Below are 23,809 nucleotides of genomic sequence, written 5' to 3' on the forward strand. Positions count from 1 at the left end.
TCGTGACAAAAAAATTCTAAATATTCCATTACCGTACTTCGAAGCATGTCAACCGCTGTTTAAAATCCATTTTTATGCAATTTTTCTCGTAAAAAAGCGATAATATTCCGACCGGGAATCTCCGTTTAGGTAAACAGAGGAAAGAAAACAAAGCATTCGGTCGACGCGGGCACGCGCCTGAGTCTCACAGTACTGTAACCAGCCACTACCCAAACGCGCTACTTTTTTTTCAGCCAGAGCCTGCAAAGCCACGATTCAGCGTTTTGCCGCCTTCTGAGAGCCCATGGCAGCCGTAGGAAGTGTCACGTAACAGCAGAGATCCTTTGTAATGGATAGAGATGGCAAAGAAGGCCAAGAAATGGTCAGACAGGGTACTTCCTGTACAGAATCTTCTCAGGTTTTGACCTGCCATTTGAGTTCTGTTATACTCACAGACACCATTCAAACAGTTTTAGAAACTTTGGAGTTTTTTCTATCCAAAGCCAATAATTATATGCATATTCTAGTTACTGGGCAGGAGTAGTAACCAGATTAAATCGGGTACGTTTTTTATCCAGCCGTGTCAATACTGCCCCCTAGCCCTAACAGGTTAACACTTTTTTGGTTACTACATGATTCCATATGTGTTATATGCCTTCACTCTTGTTCTACAATGTAGAAAATAGTAAAAATAAAGAAAAACTGTTGAATGCGTAGATTTTCCAAACTTTTGACTGGTACTTTGGCTTACAAGCAGGGTATCGCAAGTTGTGTGGTTAACTGACGGTGTGTGGTTCACTGACGGTGTTTGGTTCACTGACGGTGTGTGGTTCACTGACGGTGTGTGGTTCACTGACGGTGTGTGGTTCACTGATCGTGTGTGGTTCGCTGACGGTGTGTGGTTCACTGATCGTGTGTGGTTCGCTGACGGTGTGTGGTTCGCTGACAGTGTGTGGTTCACTGATGGTGTTTTGTTCACTGATGGTGTTTTGTTCACTGATGGTGTGTGGTTCACTGATGTGTGTGGTTCACTGATGGTGTTTTGTTCACTGATGGTGTGTGGTTCACTGATGTGTGTGGTTCACTGATGTGTGTGGTTCACTGATGTGTGTGGTTCACTGATGGTGTTTGGTTCACTGATGTGTGTGGTTCACTGATGTGTGTGGTTCACTGATGTGTTTGGTTCACTAATGGTGTTTTTTTCACTGATGGTGTTTGGTCCACTGGTGTTTGGTTCACTGATGGTGTGTGGTTCACTGCCGGTGTGTGGTTCACTGCCGGTGTGTGGTTCACTGATGGTGTTGGGTTCACTGATGGTGTTGGGTTCACTGATGGTGTGTGGTTCACTGATGGTGTTGGGTTCACTGATGGTGTTGGGTTCACTGATGGTGTTGGGTTCACTGATGGTGTGTGGTTCACTGCTGGTGTTGTGGTTCACTGATGGTGTTGGGTTCACTGATGGTGTGTGGTTCACTGCTGGTGTTGTGGTTCACTGATGGTGTTGGGTTCACTGATGGTGTGTGGTTCACTGCTGGTGTTGTGGTTCACTGATGGTGTTGGGTTCACTGATGGTGTTTGGTTCACTGATGGTGTTGGGTTCACTGATGGTGTTGGGTTCACTGATGGTGTTTGGTTCACTGATGGTGTGTGGTTCACAGACGGTGTTTGGTTCACTGACGGTGTTTGGTTCACTGATGGTGTGTGGTTCACTTATGGTGTGTGGTTCACTTATGGTGTTTGGTGTGATTAACATCAACAGCAATTTTGAGGGATTTAAGTTGGCTGTGTTCTGTAATGAGGTTTAGGAATAGGTGGTCTCTCTGTGTGTGTGTGTGTGTGTGTGTGTGTGTGTGTGTGTGTGTGTGTGTGTGTGTGTGTGTGTGTGTGTGTGTGTGTGTGTGTGTGTGTGCATCTGCTTGCGCATGTGCCTCTATAGCTTCTTACCCTCAATACATTACTTTATTGGTATCCTACAGTATATGACATACTGATTACAACATCGGTTTAGAAAATATATGGATACTTTTTGGCATCTCTGTATGATAAAGTGTACAATGAGCTTCAGCTATTCCGCAATAAATGTTAGGTAAACTAAGCCTTAATTGGTCATTTAAAACGACAGCAAGCGATGGATTGGGCAACACTGAGATTTGTCCAGAGAACAAGTCAGCGCATCAATGCTCTGATCAGAAAACACGGCTACGCTGCAGAGAAGCATAATGAAACTCTGTTTATCACCTGCACAGGGATGTTGTGCTTTATATACAGTGCCTTCAAAAAGTATTTACACCCTTGACTTTTTCCACATTCTGTTACGTTTAAAAAATATAAAACAGAAATACCTTGTTTACATATGTAAGTATTCAGACTCTTTGCTATGAGACTCAAAATTGAGCTCAGGTGCATCCTGTTTCTATTGATCATCTTTGAGATGTTTCTACAACTTGATTGGAGTCCACCTGTGGTAAATTCAATTGTTTGGACATGATTTGGAAAGGCATACAGCTGTCTACGTAAGGTCCCACTGTTGACATTGCATACCAGAGCAAAAAGCAAGCCATGAGGTTGAAGGAATTGTCCGTAGAGCTCCGAGACAGGATTGTGTTGAGGCACAGATCTGGGGAAGGGTAACAAAAAATGTCTGCAGCATTGAAGGTCCCCAAGAACACAGTGGCCTCCATCATTCTTAAATGGAAGAAGTTTGGAACCACCAAATGTGGAAAAAGTCAAGGGGTCTGAATACTTTCCGAAGGCACAGTAAGTCTCCGTATTCCATTGATACCCAAGCTATTTGCTCACTGAACTGGAGCTGCATGCCATGTTTTGAGGGGAATTAGGATTTTGTAATAGGAATCAATTACATAGCACTCAGTCTATTGTCGCTTTAAATAGAAAGGCGGGTATAGCGTTACTAGTGTCTTCATGAAGATGTTATATATAATATATTCGGTGCTGAGGAGCACAGTTGGTTTGGCACGAGAAGGAATGAGCTGTCAAGGCACATTTAAGGTAAATAAAAGAGGGTCAGAAACGGTCCTGGTTCCAATACATCAATATGATATCATTATATCTTGGCTGACAAGGTGATACATTACTCCCCGTATGCGTCACTTTGGTCCTATGGCAACAAGATGGAAACTTTTACCAAATGCGGGTGAAACTTTGCAGCATCATCAAATCCCAAATTCATAGCTGGATGGCATATTTATCTGACCTCTTATCTAGCTTGCAGGGTGGGAATGCATTTGTTCCAGCCCTGCAAGCACACACATATTCCACTAATCATCAAATTGACGGCAATGATAGTTGAATATTTAAGGGCGTGATACAACTGAGGCTGAAACAAAGGTTGCCAAAAATGGTCCTATAGCATGCTTCATGCATAGCTGTGGATATGACCTGGTTTTACCTGCTTTATCCCAGAGTCCTTCAAACCCTTTTTGCATGTAAACCAGTGTAATTTCCCTCACACATTACGGTGTGTCAAAAATAACCCTGGCTGAGCAACTGAAGTGAAAGCAGCCAATTTCCCACCATCACAAACCTCAAGATGTACCCTTTCATCACATCTCCCAGATCCACTTCCATTGTCATCCGACTCATCAACACTGGAAATTCCTTTTGGTCTCTACTCACCGAGTTAGGTAAATCAGCTTTTTCTTCAAAATGTTCTGAGATGTGATGTTTTGGTGCCTCTTGGCCAGTTCAGAATGCTGATTGAGGATGAACCACTTTGTTTTTTTATGAGCGTGTTTTTCTTTCTGCTTGCATTTTGTCTTTTTCTTTTTCTTTGTGTATTTTCTGTCATTTCTGTAATTCAGGGCTCATCTGTAAAAGAGACCTTGGTCTCAGTATGACTCCCTGATAAAATAAAGGTGAGATAAATACAAGTGTCCCCTGCTATATTATAGGATACGTGAGGAAATGTAAGCCCGATGGCACTGATGGAAAGGTGCCCTGCTACACTTCAGAAGTATAACTACACTAAACATTGCACCAATTCTGTGTTAACATTTCAGGATGGTGTATCATTTACTCGTTTATATTAGATGTAAAATTGCACAAAATAAATAGAACGACCCACTCCATTTACCCATTATTAAGAATGCATTGTCTTCTTTTTCAGAAATCAATGGTAAAAAGGCAATAACTTATGGTGCAACTCTGGGGAATTGGCTTCACTGATTCTGCCCTCTCCAGCATGAAGAAACCATGATCATACAATATGTATCACGGATTAGAGCATATAGGTTTAAAGCGACTTGGATTGGTTCACTGACCCAGCATACACAGTATAATGGATTATCATTGGCTATGATCTGGATACAATCCTTTCATGTTGACAGAGAGGAAAAGTGGAAGCTCAAGAGTCAATAGAACTCTTAACAAAGCCCCCGCCTCTCTCATCCTCAGTCTGTATTCTTGATCCCCATGTGATCTTAGTGGTATTACCTTGTAGTCACTGTTGCCTTGACACATCCTGTCTCGTGCCATGCCAGGTGTTACCTCCTAAGCCTCCAACGTCAGGCTTGTAGCCCATAAGGTGTTGCAGCCATGAGGGCATGATCCAGACCTCGTATGTGTTAAACGAATAGGCTTTACCATGTAATGCTGGCGTCAGCACAAAATGTCTTGGGCCTTGTTCAAAGTGAAGGGCTCTAGAAGTGTTAGCCACCCTAGTTATATGTTTGGCAGCACTTTGAGAAAATGTGCTGCCTTTGACTGGCGCTCCATTCATCTAATAGGATTGTTTAATTCTCTGGCTCGGTATAAAACATCATCAATATCTCATCCGAACAAGGCTTGACATGTCATACAACAAAGATTCTTAGACTTTCATGATGGATAGTCAGCTGAAGACAGGTTAGTCTTTCATGATGGATAGTCAGCTGAAGACAGGTTAGACTTTCATGATGGGTGGTCAGCTGAAGACAGGTTAGTCTTTCATGATGGATAGTCAGCTGAAGACAGGTTAGACTATCATGATGGATAGTCAGCTGAAGACAGATTAGACTTTCATGACGGATAGTCAGCTGAAGACAGGTTAGTCTTTCATGATGGATAGTCAGCTGAAGTCAGGTTAGTCTTTCATGATGGGTGGTCAGCTGAAGACAGGTTAGTCTTTCATGATGGATAGTCAGCTGAAGACAGATTAGACTTTCATGATGGATAGTCAGCTGAAGACAGGTTAGTCTTTCATGATGGGTGGTCAGTTGAAGACAGGTTAGTCTTTCATGATGAGTAATCAGCTGAAGGCAGTTTAGTTTTTCATCGTGGGTATTCGGCCTTTAAAAAGTGAAATTGAGATGTTACGTGATCCTTTAACAAGCACACAGCGAACGTCAATCACCAGAGAGTTATTCGAACAAGGCCAAGCTTGGATGAGACGGTGTGTGTATGTCTGTGTGTGTATGGTACAGTTGAAGTCGGAGGTTTACATACACCTTAGCCAAATACATTTAAACTCAGTTTTTCACAATTCCTGACATTTAATCCTAGTAAAAATTCCCTGTCTTAGGGCAGTTAGGATGATCAATTTATTTTAAGAATGTGAAATGTCAGAATAATAGTAGAGAGAATTATTTATTTCAGCTTTTATTTCTTTCACCACATTCCCAGTTGGTCAGAAGTTTACATACACTCAATTAGTATTTGGTAGCATTGCCTTTAAATTGTTTAACTTGGGTCAAACGTTTCGGGTAGCCTTCCACAAGCTTCCCACAATAAGTCGGGTGAATTTTGGCCCATTCCTCCTGACAAAGCTGGTGTAAATGAGTCAGGTTTGTAGGCCTCCTTTTTCAGTTCTGCCCACACATTTTCTATGGGATTTATGTCAGGGCTTTGTGATGGCCACTCCAATACCGTGACTTTGTTGTCCTTAAGCCATTTTGCCACAACTTTGGAAGTATGCTTGGGGTCATTGTCCATTTGGAAGACCCATTTGCAACCAAGCTTTAACTTCCTGACTGATGTCTTGAGATGTTGATTCAATATATCCACATAATTTTCTTTCCTCATGATGCCATCTATTTTGTGAAGTGCACCAGTCCCTCCAGCAGCAAAGCAACCCCACAACATGATGCTGCCACCACCGTGCTTCACGGTTGGGATGGTGTTTTTTGGCTTGCAAGCCTCCCCCTTTTTCCTTCAAACATAACGATGGTCTTTATGGCCAAATAATTATATTTTTGTTTCTTCAGACTAGAGGACATTTCTCCAAAAAGTACGATCTTTGTCCCCATGTGCAGTTGCAAACCGTAGTCTGGCTTTTTTTATGGCGGTTTTGGAGCAGTGGCTTCTTCCTTGCTGAGCGGCCTTTCAGGTTATGTCGATATAGGACACGTTTTACTGTGGATATAGATAGTTTTGAACCTGTTTCCTCCAGTATCTTCACAAGGTCCTTTGCTGTTGTTCTGGGATTGATTTGCACTTCTCGCACCAAAGTATGTTCATCTCTAGGAGACTCCTTCCTGAGCGGTATGATGGCTGCGTGGTCCCATGGTGTTTATAATAGCGTACTATTGTTTCTACAGATGAACGTGGTACCTTCAGGCGTTTGGAACTTGCTCCCAAGGATGAACCAAACTTGTGGAGGTCTACAATAGTTTTTCTGAAGTCTTGGCTGATTTCTTTTGATTTTCCCATGATGTCAAGCAAAGAGGCACTGAGTTTGAAGGTAGGCTTTGAAATACATCCACAGCTACACCTCCAATTGACTCAAATGATGTCAATTACCTATCAGAAGCTTCTAAAGCCATGACATCATTTCCTGGGATTTTCCAAGCTGTTTAAAGGCACAGTCAACTTAGTGCATGTAAACTTCTTACCCACTGGAATTGTGATACAGTGAATTATAAGTGAAATAATCTGTCTGTAAACAATTGTTGGAAAAATTACTTGTGTCATGCACAAAGTAGATGTCCTAATCAACTTGCCAAAACTATAGTTTGTTAACAAGAAATTTGTGGAGTGGTTGAAAAACGAGTTTTACTGACTCCAGCCTAAGTGTTTGTAAACTTCTGACTTGAACTGTATGTGTTTACATGCACAGCATTGTGTGTGTTTGTCTGAGACAGATGGAGAGGGAGAGAGGGAAATAGGGGATAGTGACAGGTTACATGACAGGTGGTGAGTTCAGATTGTGGTTGTGACGATGCTGAATTTTCCATCTCCTTTTAGGTCAGGCAGAGAGAGGGGCTGACTTCACTGTGTATGAAAGAGCTGTTGGGTTCCAGACAAATGGACATTCAGAGATACAAACTAAGAAAGGCCCAAGAGAAATATCCAGGCATATACTCTCTAGTAGTATTTATAATGTTTTGAACCAGCAGCTAGCTGTGATGTCATCACCAGTTAGTCTCAGGCAAATTAATGATGACAACCAATGGATGATGATGCAACCACAAGCAACATCAGGCCAGACAATAATATTCTGTTGAGCTTAAGACTGAAGCAAAACCTCCAGTACCGTCCTTAATATTCTATAGACATTTGCTCTGGCCAAAAGCCAGATCCCCTGATTCAACTGTATATCTTATCACCTGGACAAATGGGGATAACCAACTTGGAACAATTAGCAGCATAACACATTTAGGAATATTGCCTGGAAACAGTATTTTTTAAAACATAGTTAAATGGAGACTACAATGAAACTATTTCTTGTTACTATTTCTTGCATGAATGGGTGATCTGAGAGGCTCTGAATACAGAGGGGCAGGCAAAACGGTGAGAGGAAGAGAAAGAGAGAGGAATGGGGCCAAAACCAGTGCTAATCTTCTATATTCCTCTTTCAGCTGTAATCCTCACAGGTGGCTGGCAGCTGGCTGACGCTCCCTCCATTAACGGCCCTCTAATGATGCGAACTACTGGACCCAGTGCCAGGCTAGCATAGCGCTACACCGACAACCACCACACAGCTAAACACACACAAAACTGCCTTAATTGCTGCAGTTGGTATCTTATTCTGTCCCGGAAATGGGTTCAAATAACAGCCAAGAAGAGGTTGTGTTGTTCGTGGAGTGAGAACTCAATTGCGATGGATCCCTGTTTTTTTATTAGTGTGTGTCAAACTCACTCGTACTTGGAATCCAGTGGAGGCTGCTAAGGGGAGGATGGCTCATAATAATGGCTGGAATGGAGCAAATGGAATGGCATCAAACACATGGAAACCATGTGTTTGATGTATTTGATACCATTTCACTTATTCCGCTCCAGCCATTACCACAAGCCCGTCCTCTCCAATTAAGGTGCCACCAACCTCCTGTGTTGGAATCAATTGGGCCAATTGGGCTATGATTCTTCTCGAAAGACTGATAGCCGGTAACATTGACCCTCCTCCCTTCTCCCCCTCAGCCTCCTCCCCCCACAGGACCCCTCCCCCTCCAGAGAAGTTGAACATATCGACAGCCCTGCATCCCCCGGAAGACCAGGGATATGCCCAACTCCACCTCCACCACCTCCTCTTAGCGCAACCAAAACTGACCTCTATATATTCTCCTCAAGTAGTGACAGCAGACATAAAAATGGGTTGCCCTGTTTCGAGGGAAGTACGTAAAAAAATAACTAAAACGACCAAATGAAAAGGAATAACAGAGCGCTCTGCTGGGGACGAGACATTCGGAGTGCAGTTGTTGTCAGGGCTCTTTTCAGGACCTCAAAAGAACGAAGCACCATGGTTTTCACTTTCAACTCAGGCATATTTGTATAAATGTTTAATGAAGTGTTGGTGAAGTTCGAAAAGTTGAATGGAAATAGATTTTTTGCTTGGTTGGTATTCACAGTTTGGTAGTCAACTGGTCTGTTATTGATTGTGATGAGGGAAAACTTTTATTATAAACCAGTCGTTTGCCAGAACGTTGAGTTGTCTGTATGGAGATGTCTAAAGTATTTGATTGGTAAACATTGCTGAAGAAATACTTTGATCTAAAATGCTTTACAGAACACAATGTAAGGTAAGTTAACTTTTCGTAGGCTCCAATTCATCTCAATTGATAGAAAATGTTGAATATTTGAAACTATCAACAAAACTGATTCAATAGATACTCAAAATCAACCTACAGGTAAGGAAGAGTGGGGTAAGTTGAGCCATTTTTGACATTCAGCATCACTCCCTCAATGGAGATGTAGTATTCTTTCTGACAAAGATATCTACATCGATATACAGTGCGTTCAGAAAGTATTCAAAGCCCTTAATTTATTCCACATTTTATTTTTACATCCTGAATTCAAAATGGATTAAATAGCTTTTTTTCCCCTCACCCATCTACACACACTACCCCGTAATAACTAAATGAAAACATGTTTTTTTAAATGTTTGTATATTTATTGAAAATGAAAAACAGAAATATCTAATTTATATAAGTATTCACACCCGAGTCAATACTTTGTAGAAGCACCTTTGGCGGCAAATACAGCATTGAGTCATCTTGGGTATGTCTGTATCAGCTTTGCACATCTGGATTTGGGGATTTTCTCCCATTCTTCCTTGCAGATTTTCTCAAGCTCTGTTAAGTTAGATGGGGAGCTGAGATGAACAGCAATCTTCAAGTCTTTCCATATATTTTCAATGGGATTCAAGTCTGGACTTTGGCTGTGTCACTCAAGGACTGTCACATTCTTGTTCTGAAGCCATTCCAGCATTGCTTTGGCTGTATGCTTGCGGTCATTGTCCTGTTGGAACACATATCTTGCCCAATTCTAAGGTAGTGTGCACTCTGGAGCAGGTTGTCATCAAGGATTTGCCTGTATTTGGCTCCATTCATTGTTCTCTCTATCCTTACCAGTCTCCCAGTCCCTGCCATTGAAAAGCATCCCCATAGCATTATTCTGCCACCACCATGCTTCACGTTAGGGATGGTGTTAGACGAGTGATGAGCTGTGGCTGGTTTTCTCCAGACATAGCTCTTTCCATTCAGGCCAAATAGTAAATATTTTGTCATATCAGGCCACATACATAATCCTTTGCCTTAAGATCTCAGTCTTTCGCATGCCTTTTTGCAAACTCCAGGCATGCTGTCATGTGCCTTTTTCTCAGGAGTGGCTTCCATCTGGCCACCCTCCAATAAAGCCCAGATTGGTGAAGTGCTGTAGAGACCGTTGTCCTTCTGGCAGGTTCTCCCATCTCAGCCAAAGAACTCTGTAGTTCTGTCAAAGGATTCTTGGTGACCTCCCTGACCAATGTCCTTCTTGACCGGTTGGTCAATTTGGTCAGACGGCCAGCTCTAGGCAGAGTCTGGGTCGTTCCATTTTTCTGATGGAGACCACTGTGCTCTTGGAAACGGTCTTTATACACTTCCCCAGATAGATATCTCGGAGATCTACGTACAGTTCCTTGGACTTCATGGCATTGTTTCTGCACTGTCCGTTCTGGGAGTTTATATAGGCAGGTGTGTTTCTTTCTAAATCATGTCCAAACAGTTAAATTGCCCACATGTGGACTCCATTCAAGTTTTAGTGACATCTGAAGGATGATCAAAGGAAATTGGATGCACCTGAGCTCAATTTGGAGGTTCATAGCAAAGGGGTGTAAATACTTATGTAAATTAGGTTTCTGTATTTCATTTTCAATAAATTAGCAAACATTTCTAAAAACACATAACTTTGTCATTATGGGGTATTCTGTGTAGATGTGTGTAATCTACTTTGAATTCAGACTGGTGATGACCATATACAAGCATTTCGGTGCACCTGCGATAACATCTGCAAAGCTGTGTTAGCGACCAATAAACTTTGAGTTGATTTGACATATATTTCAGGAAGTTGTGTATCCATGGAAAATATCTGAATGCATGTAAACATTACAGTTTTAAAAACATAACTTGTCCAAAACAGTGGTATTTTGGCTAAACTTACCCGGGTATGGGATAAGTTAAGCCGCAGGACAGGGTAAGTTAAGCCATCTACAAATGTCTGTACTGAATGAATAATAACCACTACCTTTTTTTAAATCATGTCTATCTTTATTTCCCAAACACAATTCAACACATCCATTTTAAGCATCTTTTAACACAGGCTTAACACCTAACAAACACCTTGTACTTTCTTAAAACACTTTTAACATAGGCCAGGCTCTGTTGTTACCTCATATCCCAGCGATAATACCTTGCATTACACCTGGGAAGAAAACACTTCAATTTGCTCAACTTGCCATTGGCTCAACCATTGGCTCAACTTACCCCATGGCCATTGGTTCAATTTACCCCAAGGCAAACAAGGATGTGCTTTCATCCTAGGTTTAGGACCTCATATTGAAGCTTATAGAGATCCTAACTGATGTATAGAATAATCTTAAAAGTATCTACTTTGGTTGAGATACAAGCATCATGAATCCTCTAACATGATAAATACATTTCACTTTGTGAAAATCAGTTTTCTTTACCTAACTTGCTTACCACATTTTCCATGTGGTTTCTTTCTTCAAATAGTCAATTAAATGATGACCTCTTCCTAAATATCTGGTCAAACTATTAATTTTGTGTATGGTTTCCTAGAAACAAGGGTGGCTCAACTTACCCCTTTGGCTCAACTTACCCCACTCTCTCTTTTACCTTATTAAAAGAGAAAATAAAGAAGAAAATAATTGTCTGTTTTCTACCACCTCCAATCAGCCTGGATTAGAGACTAGTACAGTAAATCCCAAACGACCTATACACCCAGTATGAAGCATTTGTACTGTGGAAATGTAATGTTGTTCATTGTAACCCAGAGCAGGGCTGTTGGTTTGTGTGTGGTTCAGTGTGTATGTGGACCAACAGATGTCAAATTAAAGATTGGAGAGCGTCGTAGCGACTCCAGCCAGGACTATTAGTCTAATTACACTATAAATTAAATTAGTATTGGACTGTATCAGATCCAAATCGAGTCACTTGGCAAGACACTGATCTGTTTCCACAAAACTCCTGGCAAACACAGTTACAGTGTTCCTCAGTCGTCAAAGCAGGCATCAAAACATTCATTATTATAATGGTTAGACATTTAATTATAAACACCACATCTAATGTATAAGTCTGTTACAAGGCAAATGTTTTTTTTAATCTATTCACACTGCATAGTAACTTCAATTGGACAGATTTCATGTCTGATTTCCTCCCCCACCCTGAGTAGTCTGGAGCTAAGGCAAAGCCTGGTGTTACATGTTAAAGAGCCCCCCTCTCATCTCAAATCAAATTAAGGTCAACTCACAGTGACTATGAACTGAAGGATACTTTGGTGTCTTGGAAATACTAATGAATAGACCCAGAACTTAACATTCTGTAGACAGAGGGAATTAATATGTCTACGCGCCTGGTGCCTTTCTGTCAAAAACTGACAATCTTCCCCCAAGGGCCTGAGGGAGCCTTTAAAACAGACGGTTGACGCCTTTTTACGTTCCATGAAAGGAAAACAAAGGCGTGTTTCTCTTCTCAGTCGGCGGTATCTCCCCTCCATCAGACTTCTGGCGGTGAACGTTTGATTCAGCCTGGTGGTTTCCACTCTGTCAGTGATCAAAGATGCCGCTCACACCCAGAACCTCACACAAAAGACGCAACTTTTGGCAATTAAATATTCAAAGACAGTTATTTTTATCCCCCGATTCTCTTGATTGAGGTTATGTTCGTCTGGGAACGCAGACAGAATAGTCAAGCGTTGAGGTTTATCAGTTGTTTGACCCTGCAAGGGCATGCTGCATTTAACAATGTGTGGATATTTTCAGTGGTGCAGTTTGTAAAGTGGTAAAATAATATGCCCTTGAGAACTGTTATTAGAGAGTGAAAACAGCACCGTCCCAGTGGTCAACCCCAGCAACTGCATTCCCGAGCGACTCCCCACTGAGCTGCGCAAACGCGACCAATCATTAACGAGTAACGTCCCACCGTAGGGGACAGACCCGCCTACCGCCAGTGTTTAATCCAACTTCTTCCTTTCCTTTCCCCTCCTCCACTCCACTCCTCTACTCTTTCTCTCTCTTTTTTTGTCTCTCTCCATCTATCTATCCCTCTATACCTACCTGTGTCTGTTGGGCCGTGCCCGTACCAGGTGACCATATCAGTGGATGGTATTCTGACCACTACTGGTTATACCCAGGAGGACTATACCATGTTGGGATCAGATGACTTCTTCTACATTGGGGGGAGTCCCAATACTGCAGACCTGCCCGGATCACCCGTCAGCAACAACTTCATGGGCTGCCTCAAAGACGTGAGTGTCTCTCTGGTTCAGTACTGGGGATTGAGGGGGGAATCAGGCACACACACACAGACATGCACGTACACACACACACACACACACACACACACACACACACACACACACACACACACACACACACACACACACACACACACACACACACACACACATATTTGCTCGCGTACACAAACTGTCCTCACAGATGTGTGTGTGTGTGTGTGTGTGTGTGTGTGTGTGTGTGTGTGTGTGTGTGTGTGTGTGAGTGTGTGAGTGAGAGAGGTCTCAGAAAGGCTTTTAGATGCATCATAACTCCCCCTATAAACAGGCTGGATATTGTCTCAGGGACGCTAAGTTATTATCCTAACTCTAAGAGGAAGTAGACTGATAAATCCCCATAGTTGGTATGAACAAAAAAAATGTCCCCAATAAGGCTCCAAGCCACAACTCAACAAGCTGAGAAGAAGACCACTCCAATGAAATTACTTATAGAGGAACGGATGGGAATACGACAGCAATATTTTTCTTATAAACATTCTCTGATTGAGTAAGTCATTATTGTTTCATCAGATTTAATGAATTATATAGTAATTACATTTTCATTGTTTGGTTGCTATTTGGGAAATTCCCTCTTCAAATCATCCTCCCAAAGCAATTCTAGTCTTATGAAGATGTTGATGATTATACATTCAATTCCCAGACATAGGGAAAGGAGGCAGAGGATGAGTAGAAAGTAGAAGGTGAAGAAGCATAATGAGATACAAAGAGGGAAAAGGACAAATGAAAAAAATGGGGGAAGAGAGGATACAAAGTAAAAGTGAGAAGACTGTGCAGACGTGAATTAAGGAGAAATAAGAGAGGGGGGAGAGAGAGAGAGGAAAGAGGGATAGAGGAAAGAGAGAAGAGCGAGTGGAGAGAGAGACGAGAGGGGAAAGAGAGAAGAGCGAATGAAGAGAGAGAGAGAGGGAAAGAAAGAGAGTGAGAGAGAAGGGGAGAGAGAGAGGAAGAGAAAAGAGAGTGAGTAAAGGGAGAGGAGAGAGATAGTGGGAGAGGAGAGCGAGAGAAGGTAGGGAGAAAGAAAGAAAGAAAGAGAGAAATGTGCTGCTTTTAGACTTTAGGCCGTTTCATCCTGTTGGTCAATACTGTGGGCAGAATTACAAGTCTTGTGTCAGGGCTGTGGCTGTGCTTTCAAGTTCCCAGTGGCACGAAAGGCCTTTGATACGCTTGGCCAGGAGCCTCCAGGAGCAAGATATCCAATGAAGGGAAGAAGAGAGATTGAGAGAGAGGAGAGAGAGAGAGAGAGAGAGAGAGAGAGAGAGAGAGAGAGGAGAGAGAGAGGATAGAGTGAGATAGAAGAGAGATTGAGAGAGAAGATACAGTGAGATAGAAGAGAGAGAGAGAATAGAGTGAGACAGAAGAGAGCGAGAGAGCAATGGAGGGAGTGAGTTGAAAGACAGAAAGGAAAAGTAGGATCCAGAGAGGAGCCTTAAAGAACAAAAGTTTATCTTGTATTGTTCTTAGGTAACACTGTGTGTGTGTGATGTGACTTGTATTGTTCTCAGGTAACACTGTGGATGTGTGAATTGACTTGCATTGTTCTCAGGTAACACTGTGGGTGTTTGATGTGACTTGTATTGTTCTCAGGTAACACTGTGGGTGTTTGATGTGACTTGTATTGTTCTCAGGTAACACTGTGGATGTGTGAATTGACTTGTATTGTTCTCAGGTAACACTGTGGGTGTTTGATGTGACTTGTATTGTTCTCAGGTAACACTGTGGGTGTTTGATGTGACTTGTATTGTTCTCAGGTAACACTGTGGGTGTGTGATGAGACTTGTATTGTTCTCAGGTAACACTGTGGGTGTTTGATGAGACTTGTATTGTTCTCAGGTAACACTGTGGGTGTTTGATGAGACTTGTATTGTTCTCAGGTAACACTGTGGGTGTTTGATGTGACTTGTATTGTTCTCAGGTAACACTGTGGGTGTTTGATGTGACTTGTATTGTTCTCAGGTAACACTGTGGGTGTTTGATGTGACTTGTATTGTTCTCAGGTAACACTGTGGGTGTTTGATGTGACTTGTATTGTTCTCAGGTAACACTGTGGGTGTTTGATGTGACTTGTATTGTTCTCAGGTAACACTGTGGGTGTTTGATGTGACTTGTATTGTTCTCAGGTAACACTGTGGGTGTTTGATGTGACTTGTATTGTTCTCAGGTAACACTGTGGGTGTTTGATGTGACTTGTATTGTTCTCAGGTAATACTGTGGGTGTTTGATGTGACTTGCATTGTTCTCAGGTAACACTGTGGGTGTTTGATGTGACTTGTATTGTTCTCAGGTAACACTGTGGGTGTTTGATGTGACTTGTATTGTTCTCAGGTAACGCTGTGGATGTGTGAATTGACTTGTATTGTTCTCAGGTAACACTGTGGGTGTTTGATGTGACTTGTATTGTTCTCAGGTAACACTGTGGGTGTTTGATGTGACTTGTATTGTTCTCAGGTAACACTGTGGGTGTGTGATGAGACTTGTATTGTTCTCAGGTAACACTGTGGGTGTTTGATGAGACTTGTATTGTTCTCAGGTAACACTGTGGGTGTTTGATGAGACTTGTATTGTTCTCAGGTAACACTGTGGGTGTTTGATGTGACTTGTATTGTTCTCAGGTAACACTGTGGGTGTTTGATGTGACTTGTATTGTTCTCAGGTAACACTGTGGGTGTTTGATGAGACTTGTATTGTTCTCAGGTAACACTGTGGGTGTTTGATGATACTTGTATTGTTCTCAGGTAACACTGTGGGTGTTTGATGTGACTTGTATTGTTCTCAGGTAACACTGTGGGTGTTTGATGAGACTTGTATTGTTCTCAGGTAACACTGTGGGTGTTTGATGATACTTGTATTGTTCTCAGGTAACACTGTGGGTGTTTGATGAGACTTGTATTGTTCTCAGGTAACACTGTGGGTGTGTGATGAGACTTGTATTGTTCTCAGGTAACACTGTGGGTGTGTGATGAGACTTGTATTGTTCTCAGGTAACACTGTGGGTGTGTGATGTGCGTTTGCATGTCTTTTTTGGTGAGAGTTTTTTTTTTTTTGGGGGGGGTGGGGGGGTGAAATCCCCCTCCAGTGTTGTTCTCACCTTTGCTCTCTTTCCCCCATACTACTATCTGTCATCTCTCCTTCTCTCAACTTGAGACCTCTCTTTCCCCCATATTACTCTCTGTCTTCCTCTCTGCCATCTCTCCTTCTCTCAACTTGAGTCTCTCTTTCCCCCATATTACCATCTGTTTTCCTTTCTGCCATCTCCCTTTCTCTCAACTTGAGACCTCTCTTTCCCCCATATTACCATCTGTCTTCCTCTCTGCCATCTCTCCTTCTCTCAACTTGAGACTTCTCTTTCCCCATACTACCATCTGTCTTCCTCTCTGCCATCTCTCCTTCTCTCAACTTGAGACCTCTCTTTCCCCCATACTACCATCTGTCTTCCTCTCTGCCATCTCTCCTTCTCTCAACTTGAGACCTCTCTTTCCCCCATATTACTCTCTGTCATTCCTCTCTGCCATCTCTCCTTCTCTCAACTTGAGACCTCTCGGCCTCCCTGGTGGCACAGTGGTCTAAGGGCTAGCTGTGCCACCAGAGACTCTGGATTTGAGCCCAGGCTCTGTCGCAGCTGGCCGCGACCGGGAGGCCCATGGGGCATTTCACAATTGGCCCAGCATCGTCCGGGTTAGGTAGGGTTTTGCCGGCAGGGATATCCTTGTCTCATCGAGCACTAGCGACTCCTGTGGCGGGCCGGGCGCAGTGCACGATCACCAGGTCGCTAGGTGTACGGTGTTTCCTCCGACACATTGGTGCGGCTGGCTTCCGGGTTGGATGCGCGCTGTGTTAAGAAGCCGTGCGGCTTGGTTGGGTTGTGTTTCGGAGGACGCATGGCTCTCGACCTTCGCCTCTCCTGAGTCCGTACGGGAGTTGCAGCGATGAGACAAGACAGTAACTACTAACAATTGGATACCACGAAATTGGGGAGAAAAAGGGGGTAAAAAAGAAAAAGAAAAAAACTTGAGACCTCTCTTTCCCCCCATATTACCATCTGTCTTCATCTCTCACCTTGTGACCTCTCTTTCCCCCCATATTACCATCTGTCTTCATCTCTCACCTTGTGACCTCTCTTTCCCCCCATATTACCATCTGTCTTCATCTCTCAACTTGTGACCTCTCTTTCCCCATATTACCATCTGTCTTCATCTCTCAACTTGTGACCTCTCTTTCCCCATATTACCATCTGTCTTCATCTCTCAACTTGTGACCTCTCTTTCCCCATATTACCATCTGTCTTCATCTCTCAACTTGTGACCTCTCTTTCCCCATATTACCATCTGTCTTCATCTCTCAACTTGTGACCTCTCTTTCCCCCCATATTACCATCTGTCTTCATCTCTCCTTCTCTCAACTTGTGACCTCTCTTTCCCCATATTACCATCTGTCTTCATCTCTCAACTTGTGACCTCTCTTTCCCCATATTACCATCTGTCTTCCTCTCTGCCATCTCTCCTTCTCTCAACTTGTGACCTCTCTTTCCCCCCATATTACCATCTGTCTTCATCTCTCCTTCTCTCAACTTGTGATCTCTCTTTCCCCCCATATTACCATCTGTCTTCCTCTCTGCCACCTCTCCTTCTCACAACTTGTGACCTCTCTTTCCCCCCATATTACTATCTGTCTTCCTCTCTGCCATCTCTCCTTCTCTCAACTTGTGATCTCTCTTTCCCCCCATATTACCATCTGTGAAAGACCGGATCGATTCGGCCTTATGTAGCAAAATGGTGTTGGTGTTGAAATGGTGTTTTTTACATTAGATAAAAGAGGAGACTCAGAACTAGAAAATGGTATCATATGCTACAGTTGAGCAACAATGGGAAAGTAATTCTACTTTGAAAGTAGATAAACTTTTAACCTCACTTTTGAGAAAATGGCCTTTGAATGTTTTGGTACACCTGCTGGAGACCACTGCTTTGTCTACACCCATTCACCATCGTTCATACCCTCTTAAGCTTTAGCCCCACCCATCTCTTTAAGGTATGATCCAAGCGTTCTATCCTAACAACAGCAGTCAAGCTAACTGGCTAACGTTGGCTAGCTAGCTAGCTACTTCCAGATACAAATGAGAGAACAGCTCACTCTGACCATTTTACTCACCCTAGCATAGCTGGTAAGGCTGGTTTCATGTTATCCAGAGCGTTAGTAACTGCGACTGTGCTGCTGGCAACAATGTGCGCTTTTTTTGCCAACGTTTATTGACACCGGCCATATTCACCGGCCAAATTCAACATATTCAGCGTTTGTAAATTCATCAGTTATTCTGTGCTCTGGCACACTCAGACAAGACTGCTCTGAAATCGGAGTAGATAACCAGAGAGAATTTACGAGCTACGTCTATCAACAGTTGTTGCAGCGACATCATTAACATTTTATTGAAAGGGTTACTTGTATAGTGGAATATTTTAAGACGTAACTAGCTAGCTACCTAAACAATTAGCCATAATCCCAACTCATGACGTTACTATCTGCATGAATCTGCAGGTAGCAAACCAACCAGGTTTCATGTTAGCTAGCTAACATTAGGCTATAACTAGCAAAGCAAATGGCTCTGAGATACTAATAATATTACTACACAGATCATACATGTAACATTAGCTAGCTGACCTAACAACAGCAGTCAAGCACACAAGCAAAATGGCTAAAGTTGGCTAGCTTGCTATCTACTTCCAGACACAAATGACAGAACAGCTCACTGACCATTTTACTCGCCCTACTGAAATGCATACTTGCATAGTGGAGTCTTTCGTTAGGACATGTAGCTAGCTAGCTAAACAATGAACCATAATCCCAACTCATGACGTTACTACCCTGCATGAATCTGCAGGTAGCTAACCAACCAGGTTCAATGTTAGCTAGCTAACATTAGGCTATACCTTGCAAAGAAAATGGCTCTGAGATACGAATACTATTATGACACCGATCATACATGTAACGTTAGCTAGCTAGCTAACAGTACACTTTAACTTGAAATTAAAATGACTTTCTGACAAAATTGAAAACGTGTAATATCTGAATATGTAGCTAGCTAGACTATCTTACCCATATACATGGATGGACGATTCTCCCTCTCTCACGGATGCCATTGTCATAACTCTCCTGTGAAGATCTGAAGGATCAGGTTACAGTGGGTCCGCTCTACAGCGTGCTCTCTCTCGTAGAGGGGGAGAGCGGGAAGTCGGCTGTTTTATGGCGGTCATAAAAACGCTGCCTCTATACTCTGTATTGTTTGAGAATGGAATGTAAACTGTGGAACACAGAGAGACACTTGGACAATCAAAAGTTTGAAGAATTAAACAATATTTCTATTTTTGAGAATGTGGGAATGGTCCGTGGACACTTTTGAAGATGTAATCCAGAGACAGGTGTTTTCTCCATCTTCTTAGCTATCGTACTCTAATTACACTGATTTCAAAACTTGGTCCTCCAGAAAGTGGAGAGCAACACTTATCCAGTTCCACTACACAATATATATATTTTTTAAAGCTGCGTTAGACAAGATTAACTACACATGCTGACAATCTCAAATAAACAGAAGCCTGCTACATGGCAGACCAATCCGAACTCATCTCTCGGCATGTCCAGCCCTCTCATTATGTCAGCTAATCATGGCTAGCGGGAAGGTTACTGGCTTTTTCTGTGGCTAAACCAACTAGGCTTGTAATTTAACCTCTTACATCTAGATGTGCCGCTAGCGGAACGCCTCGCCAATATCCAATGATAGAGCGTGGCGCGAATTACAAACACCTCAGAAATCCAAAAACTTCAATTTTTCAAACATATGACTATTTTACACCATTTTAAAGACAAGACTCTCCTTTATCTAACCACATTGTCCGATTTCAAAAAGGCTTTACAACGAAAGCAAAACATTAGATTATGTCAGGAGAGTACCCAGCCAGAAATAATCAGACACCCATTTTTCAAGCTAGCATATAATGTCACAAAAACCAAAACCACAGCTAAATGCAGCACTAACCTTTGATGATCTTCATCAGATGACAATCTTAGGACATTATGTTATACAATACATGCATGTTTTGTTCAATGAAGTTCATATTTATATCAAAAACCAGCTTTTTACATTAGCATGTGACGTTCAGAACTAGCATACCGACCGAAAACTTCCGGTGAATTTACTAAATTACTCACGATAAACGTTCACAAAAAACATAACAATTATTTTAAGAATTATAGATACAGAACTCCTTTATGCAATCGCGTTGTCCGATTTTAAAATAGCTTTTCGGTGAAAGCGCATTTTGCAATATTCTGAGTAGATAGCCCGGCCATCATGGCTTGCTATTTTGACACCCACCAAGTTTGGCACTCACCAAACTCTGATTTACTATAAGAAAAATTGGATTACCTTTGCTGTTCTTCGTCAGAATGCACTCCCAGGACTTCTACTTCAACACCCAATGTTGTTTTGGTTCCAAATAATCCATAGTTATATCCAAATAGCTGCGTTTTGTTCTTGCGTTCAAGACACTATCCGAGGGGTGACGCACCGGCACGTATCGTGACAAAAAATTTCAAAATATTCCATTACCGTACTTCGAAGCATGTCAAACGCTGTTTAAAATAAATTTTTATGCGATTTTTCTCGTAAAATAGCAATAATATTCCGACCAGGAGACCTTGTTTTCGTTCAAACACTGAAAATAGAAAATGGAGTCTTCACATGCACGCGCGCACCCGTGTCATTGTTCTCAGAACGACCACTTTCCAAAAGCCCTACTGTTTTTCGCCCAGGGACTGCAGAGTCATCATTCCCCGTTCTGGCGCCTTCTGAGAGCCTATGGGAGCCTTAGAAAATGTCACGTTACAGCAGAGATCCTCTATTTTCCATAAAGAGGCTATAGAAGGCCAAGAAATGGTCAGACAGGGCACTTCCTGTATGTAATCTTCTCAGGTTTTGGCCTGCCATATGAGTTCTGTTATACTCACAGACACCATTCAAACAGTTTTAGAAACTTTAGGGTGTTTTCTATCCAAATAAAATTATATGCATATTCTAGTTTCTGGGCAGGAGTAATAACCAGATTAAATCGGGTACGTTTTTTTATCCGGCCGTGAAAATACTGCCCCCTATCCTAAACAGGTTAACAATTGTATTTGTATTTACAGAAGGCATGCAAGTTTTGTTATTAAGGCACATGAAAGTTCACATGTTCCATAAGGCATTTTGATTAAAAAAATATATATATATGTTCAAATGTCTCTCCTGTGAAGTAGTGATGCGCAACATACACCTAGTTTCCTGAAATGAGTCTTCCCCTGTGCCATCTCTCCTTCTCTCAACATATGACCTTACTATTGCCCTCTTTCACATCCTCCTCTCCCTCCTATCCCTCTCTCTTCCCTCTCTCTCCCCTCTCCCTCTCTCTCCAGACATGTGTGCAATTAAATCTATGCCAGTGTTGCTGATACACCAGCTATACCATCATGACAGCCAAATTAAAAATTGATTTCTTCGACTGATTCCCACACTAGCAGAAGGCCCCGCTCATTCCTCTCTTATTCCCGCTCTATCTCTCCACTGCTCTTTTGAGCCTTACCTTGGTAGGATGATAGGATCCCTCAAACTCTCCTCCCGCTCTGCCCCTCATTTCAGACACATTTTACTCAGGCACCTCAGCGGGCGGCCTTCCCAATTCGTATCTCCACAATGAGAAATTAGTTGAGAGTCGAATGATTGCCTGTGCGTGCGTAAGTGAGTGACTGTGTGTGTGTGCGTGCAAGCATGCGTGCGTGTATGTGTGTGCGTGTGTGTTTGGGCCTATGCGTTTGAGCTGGCTTGTAAAGTAACAGAGAAACATCCATTGGCAGGAGTTGATGATTAGAATGCGGTCTTGTTTGCTGCTCTCTGGTCTCTGAACACAGAACATGAAGTAGCTGTTGAACACTGCTAAAACATCCCACCTGTATGTAAACTACAACACGTAGAGGCAACACAATTATTATTCCTCTTCAAAATGATCCTGGTCGGTTTTCCTGAAGAAAATAACATTCACACTTAAAACAACCCACTTAAACACACACAAGGAAATGTTATGACATTTTGGCTAACTTCCTCTCTCTCTCAATTCATTTCAATTCAAGGGGCTTTATTGGCATGGGAAACATATGTTTACATTGCCAAAGTAAGGCAAATGGATAAACAAAAGTGAAAGAAACAATAAAAAGTGAACAGTAAATATTACACTCACACAAGTTCCAAAAGAATAAAGACATTTCAAATGTCCTATTATGTCTATATACAGTGATGTAACGATGTGCAAATAGCTAAAATTCAAAAGGGAAAATAAATAAACTGTCAGAGTCTAGGTGATGTCGGTAAGGCGGAGTCAGGCGCAGGACACAGAGATGAGTAATAATAGTTACTTTACTCAAAAATAATCCTCCAACAAGGAGACCGAAAATCCAGAATCACATAAACGAGACAACTGACAACAATAAACACGCACAAAACCATGATGGCTCCAGAGGGCTAAATAGGGAAATACTTAAAATGAAATGGGAACCAGGTGTGTACAATACAGACAAAACAAATGGAAAAAGAAATGTAGATCGGTGGAGGCTAGAAAGCCGGTGACGACCGCTTCTTTACTGGTTTCCCTTTTCTTGTGGCAACAGGTCACAAATCTTGCTGCTGTGATGACACACTGTGGCATTTCACCCAATAAATATGGGAGTTTATCAAAATTTGATTTAAAAAAAATATATTTTTGGGTCTGTCTAATCTGAGGGAGATATGTGTCTCTAATATGGTCATACATTTGACAGGATGTTAGGAAGTGCGCCTCAGTTTCCACCTCATTTTGTGGGCAGTGTGCACACAGTGTGCACATAGCCTGTCTTCTCTTGAGACCCTGACAGTAAATCTCAGTAAGACAAAAATAATGGTGTTCCAAAAAAAGTCCAGTTGCCAGGAACACAAATACAAATTCCGTCTAGACACTGTTGCCCTAGAGCACACAAAAACGATACATACCTCGGCCTAATCATCAGTCTGTACATAGTACAAAACCTTCCTTCATTTTGGGTCAGTCACAGTGGTCAGGTATTCTGCCACTGTGTAGTCTCTGTTTAGAGCCAAATGGCATTCCAGTTTGTTCATTTTTTGTTGTTAATTCTTTCCGATGTGTCAAGTCATTATCTTATTGTTTTCTCGTGATTTGGTTGGGTCGAATTGTTTTGCTGTCCTGGGGCTCTGTGGGGTGTGTTTGTGTTTGTGAACAGAGCCCCAGGACCAGTTTGCTTAGGGGACTCTTCTCCAGGTTCATCTCTCTGTAGGTGATGGCTTTGTTATGGAAGGTTTGGGAATCGCTTCCTTTTAGGTGGTTGCAGAATTTAACGTCTCTTTTCTGGATTTTGATAATTAGCGGGTATCGGCCTAAATTTGCTCTGCATGCATTACTTGGTGTTTACGTTGTATGCAGAGGATTTTTTTGCAGAATTCTGCATGCAGAGTCTCAATTTGGTGTTTGTCCCATTTTGTGAATTCTTGGTTGGTGAGCGGACCCCAGAATGTCACAACCATAGAGGGCAATGGGTTCTA

General features: G+C 42.2%; 1 protein-coding gene across 7 annotated transcripts in view; it reads left to right on the forward strand.

Moving 5' to 3' along the window:
• LOC106608688 (neurexin-2) overlaps window positions 1-23,809 on the forward strand; it is a 1,106,898-nt gene that overhangs the window by 538,769 nt on the left and 544,320 nt on the right. For all 7 annotated transcript variants that reach the window (XM_045721575.1, XM_045721576.1, XM_045721574.1 and 4 more), the window contains one exon: window positions 12,994-13,155. In XM_045721575.1, the coding sequence (XP_045577531.1) occupies window positions 12,994-13,155 (162 nt within the window). The remainder of the gene's footprint in view (window positions 1-12,993; window positions 13,156-23,809) is intronic.

The sequence above is a fragment of the Salmo salar genome, chromosome ssa07 (genome assembly GCF_905237065.1).
Source record: "Salmo salar chromosome ssa07, Ssal_v3.1, whole genome shotgun sequence".
NCBI lineage: Eukaryota > Metazoa > Chordata > Actinopteri > Salmoniformes > Salmonidae > Salmo > Salmo salar.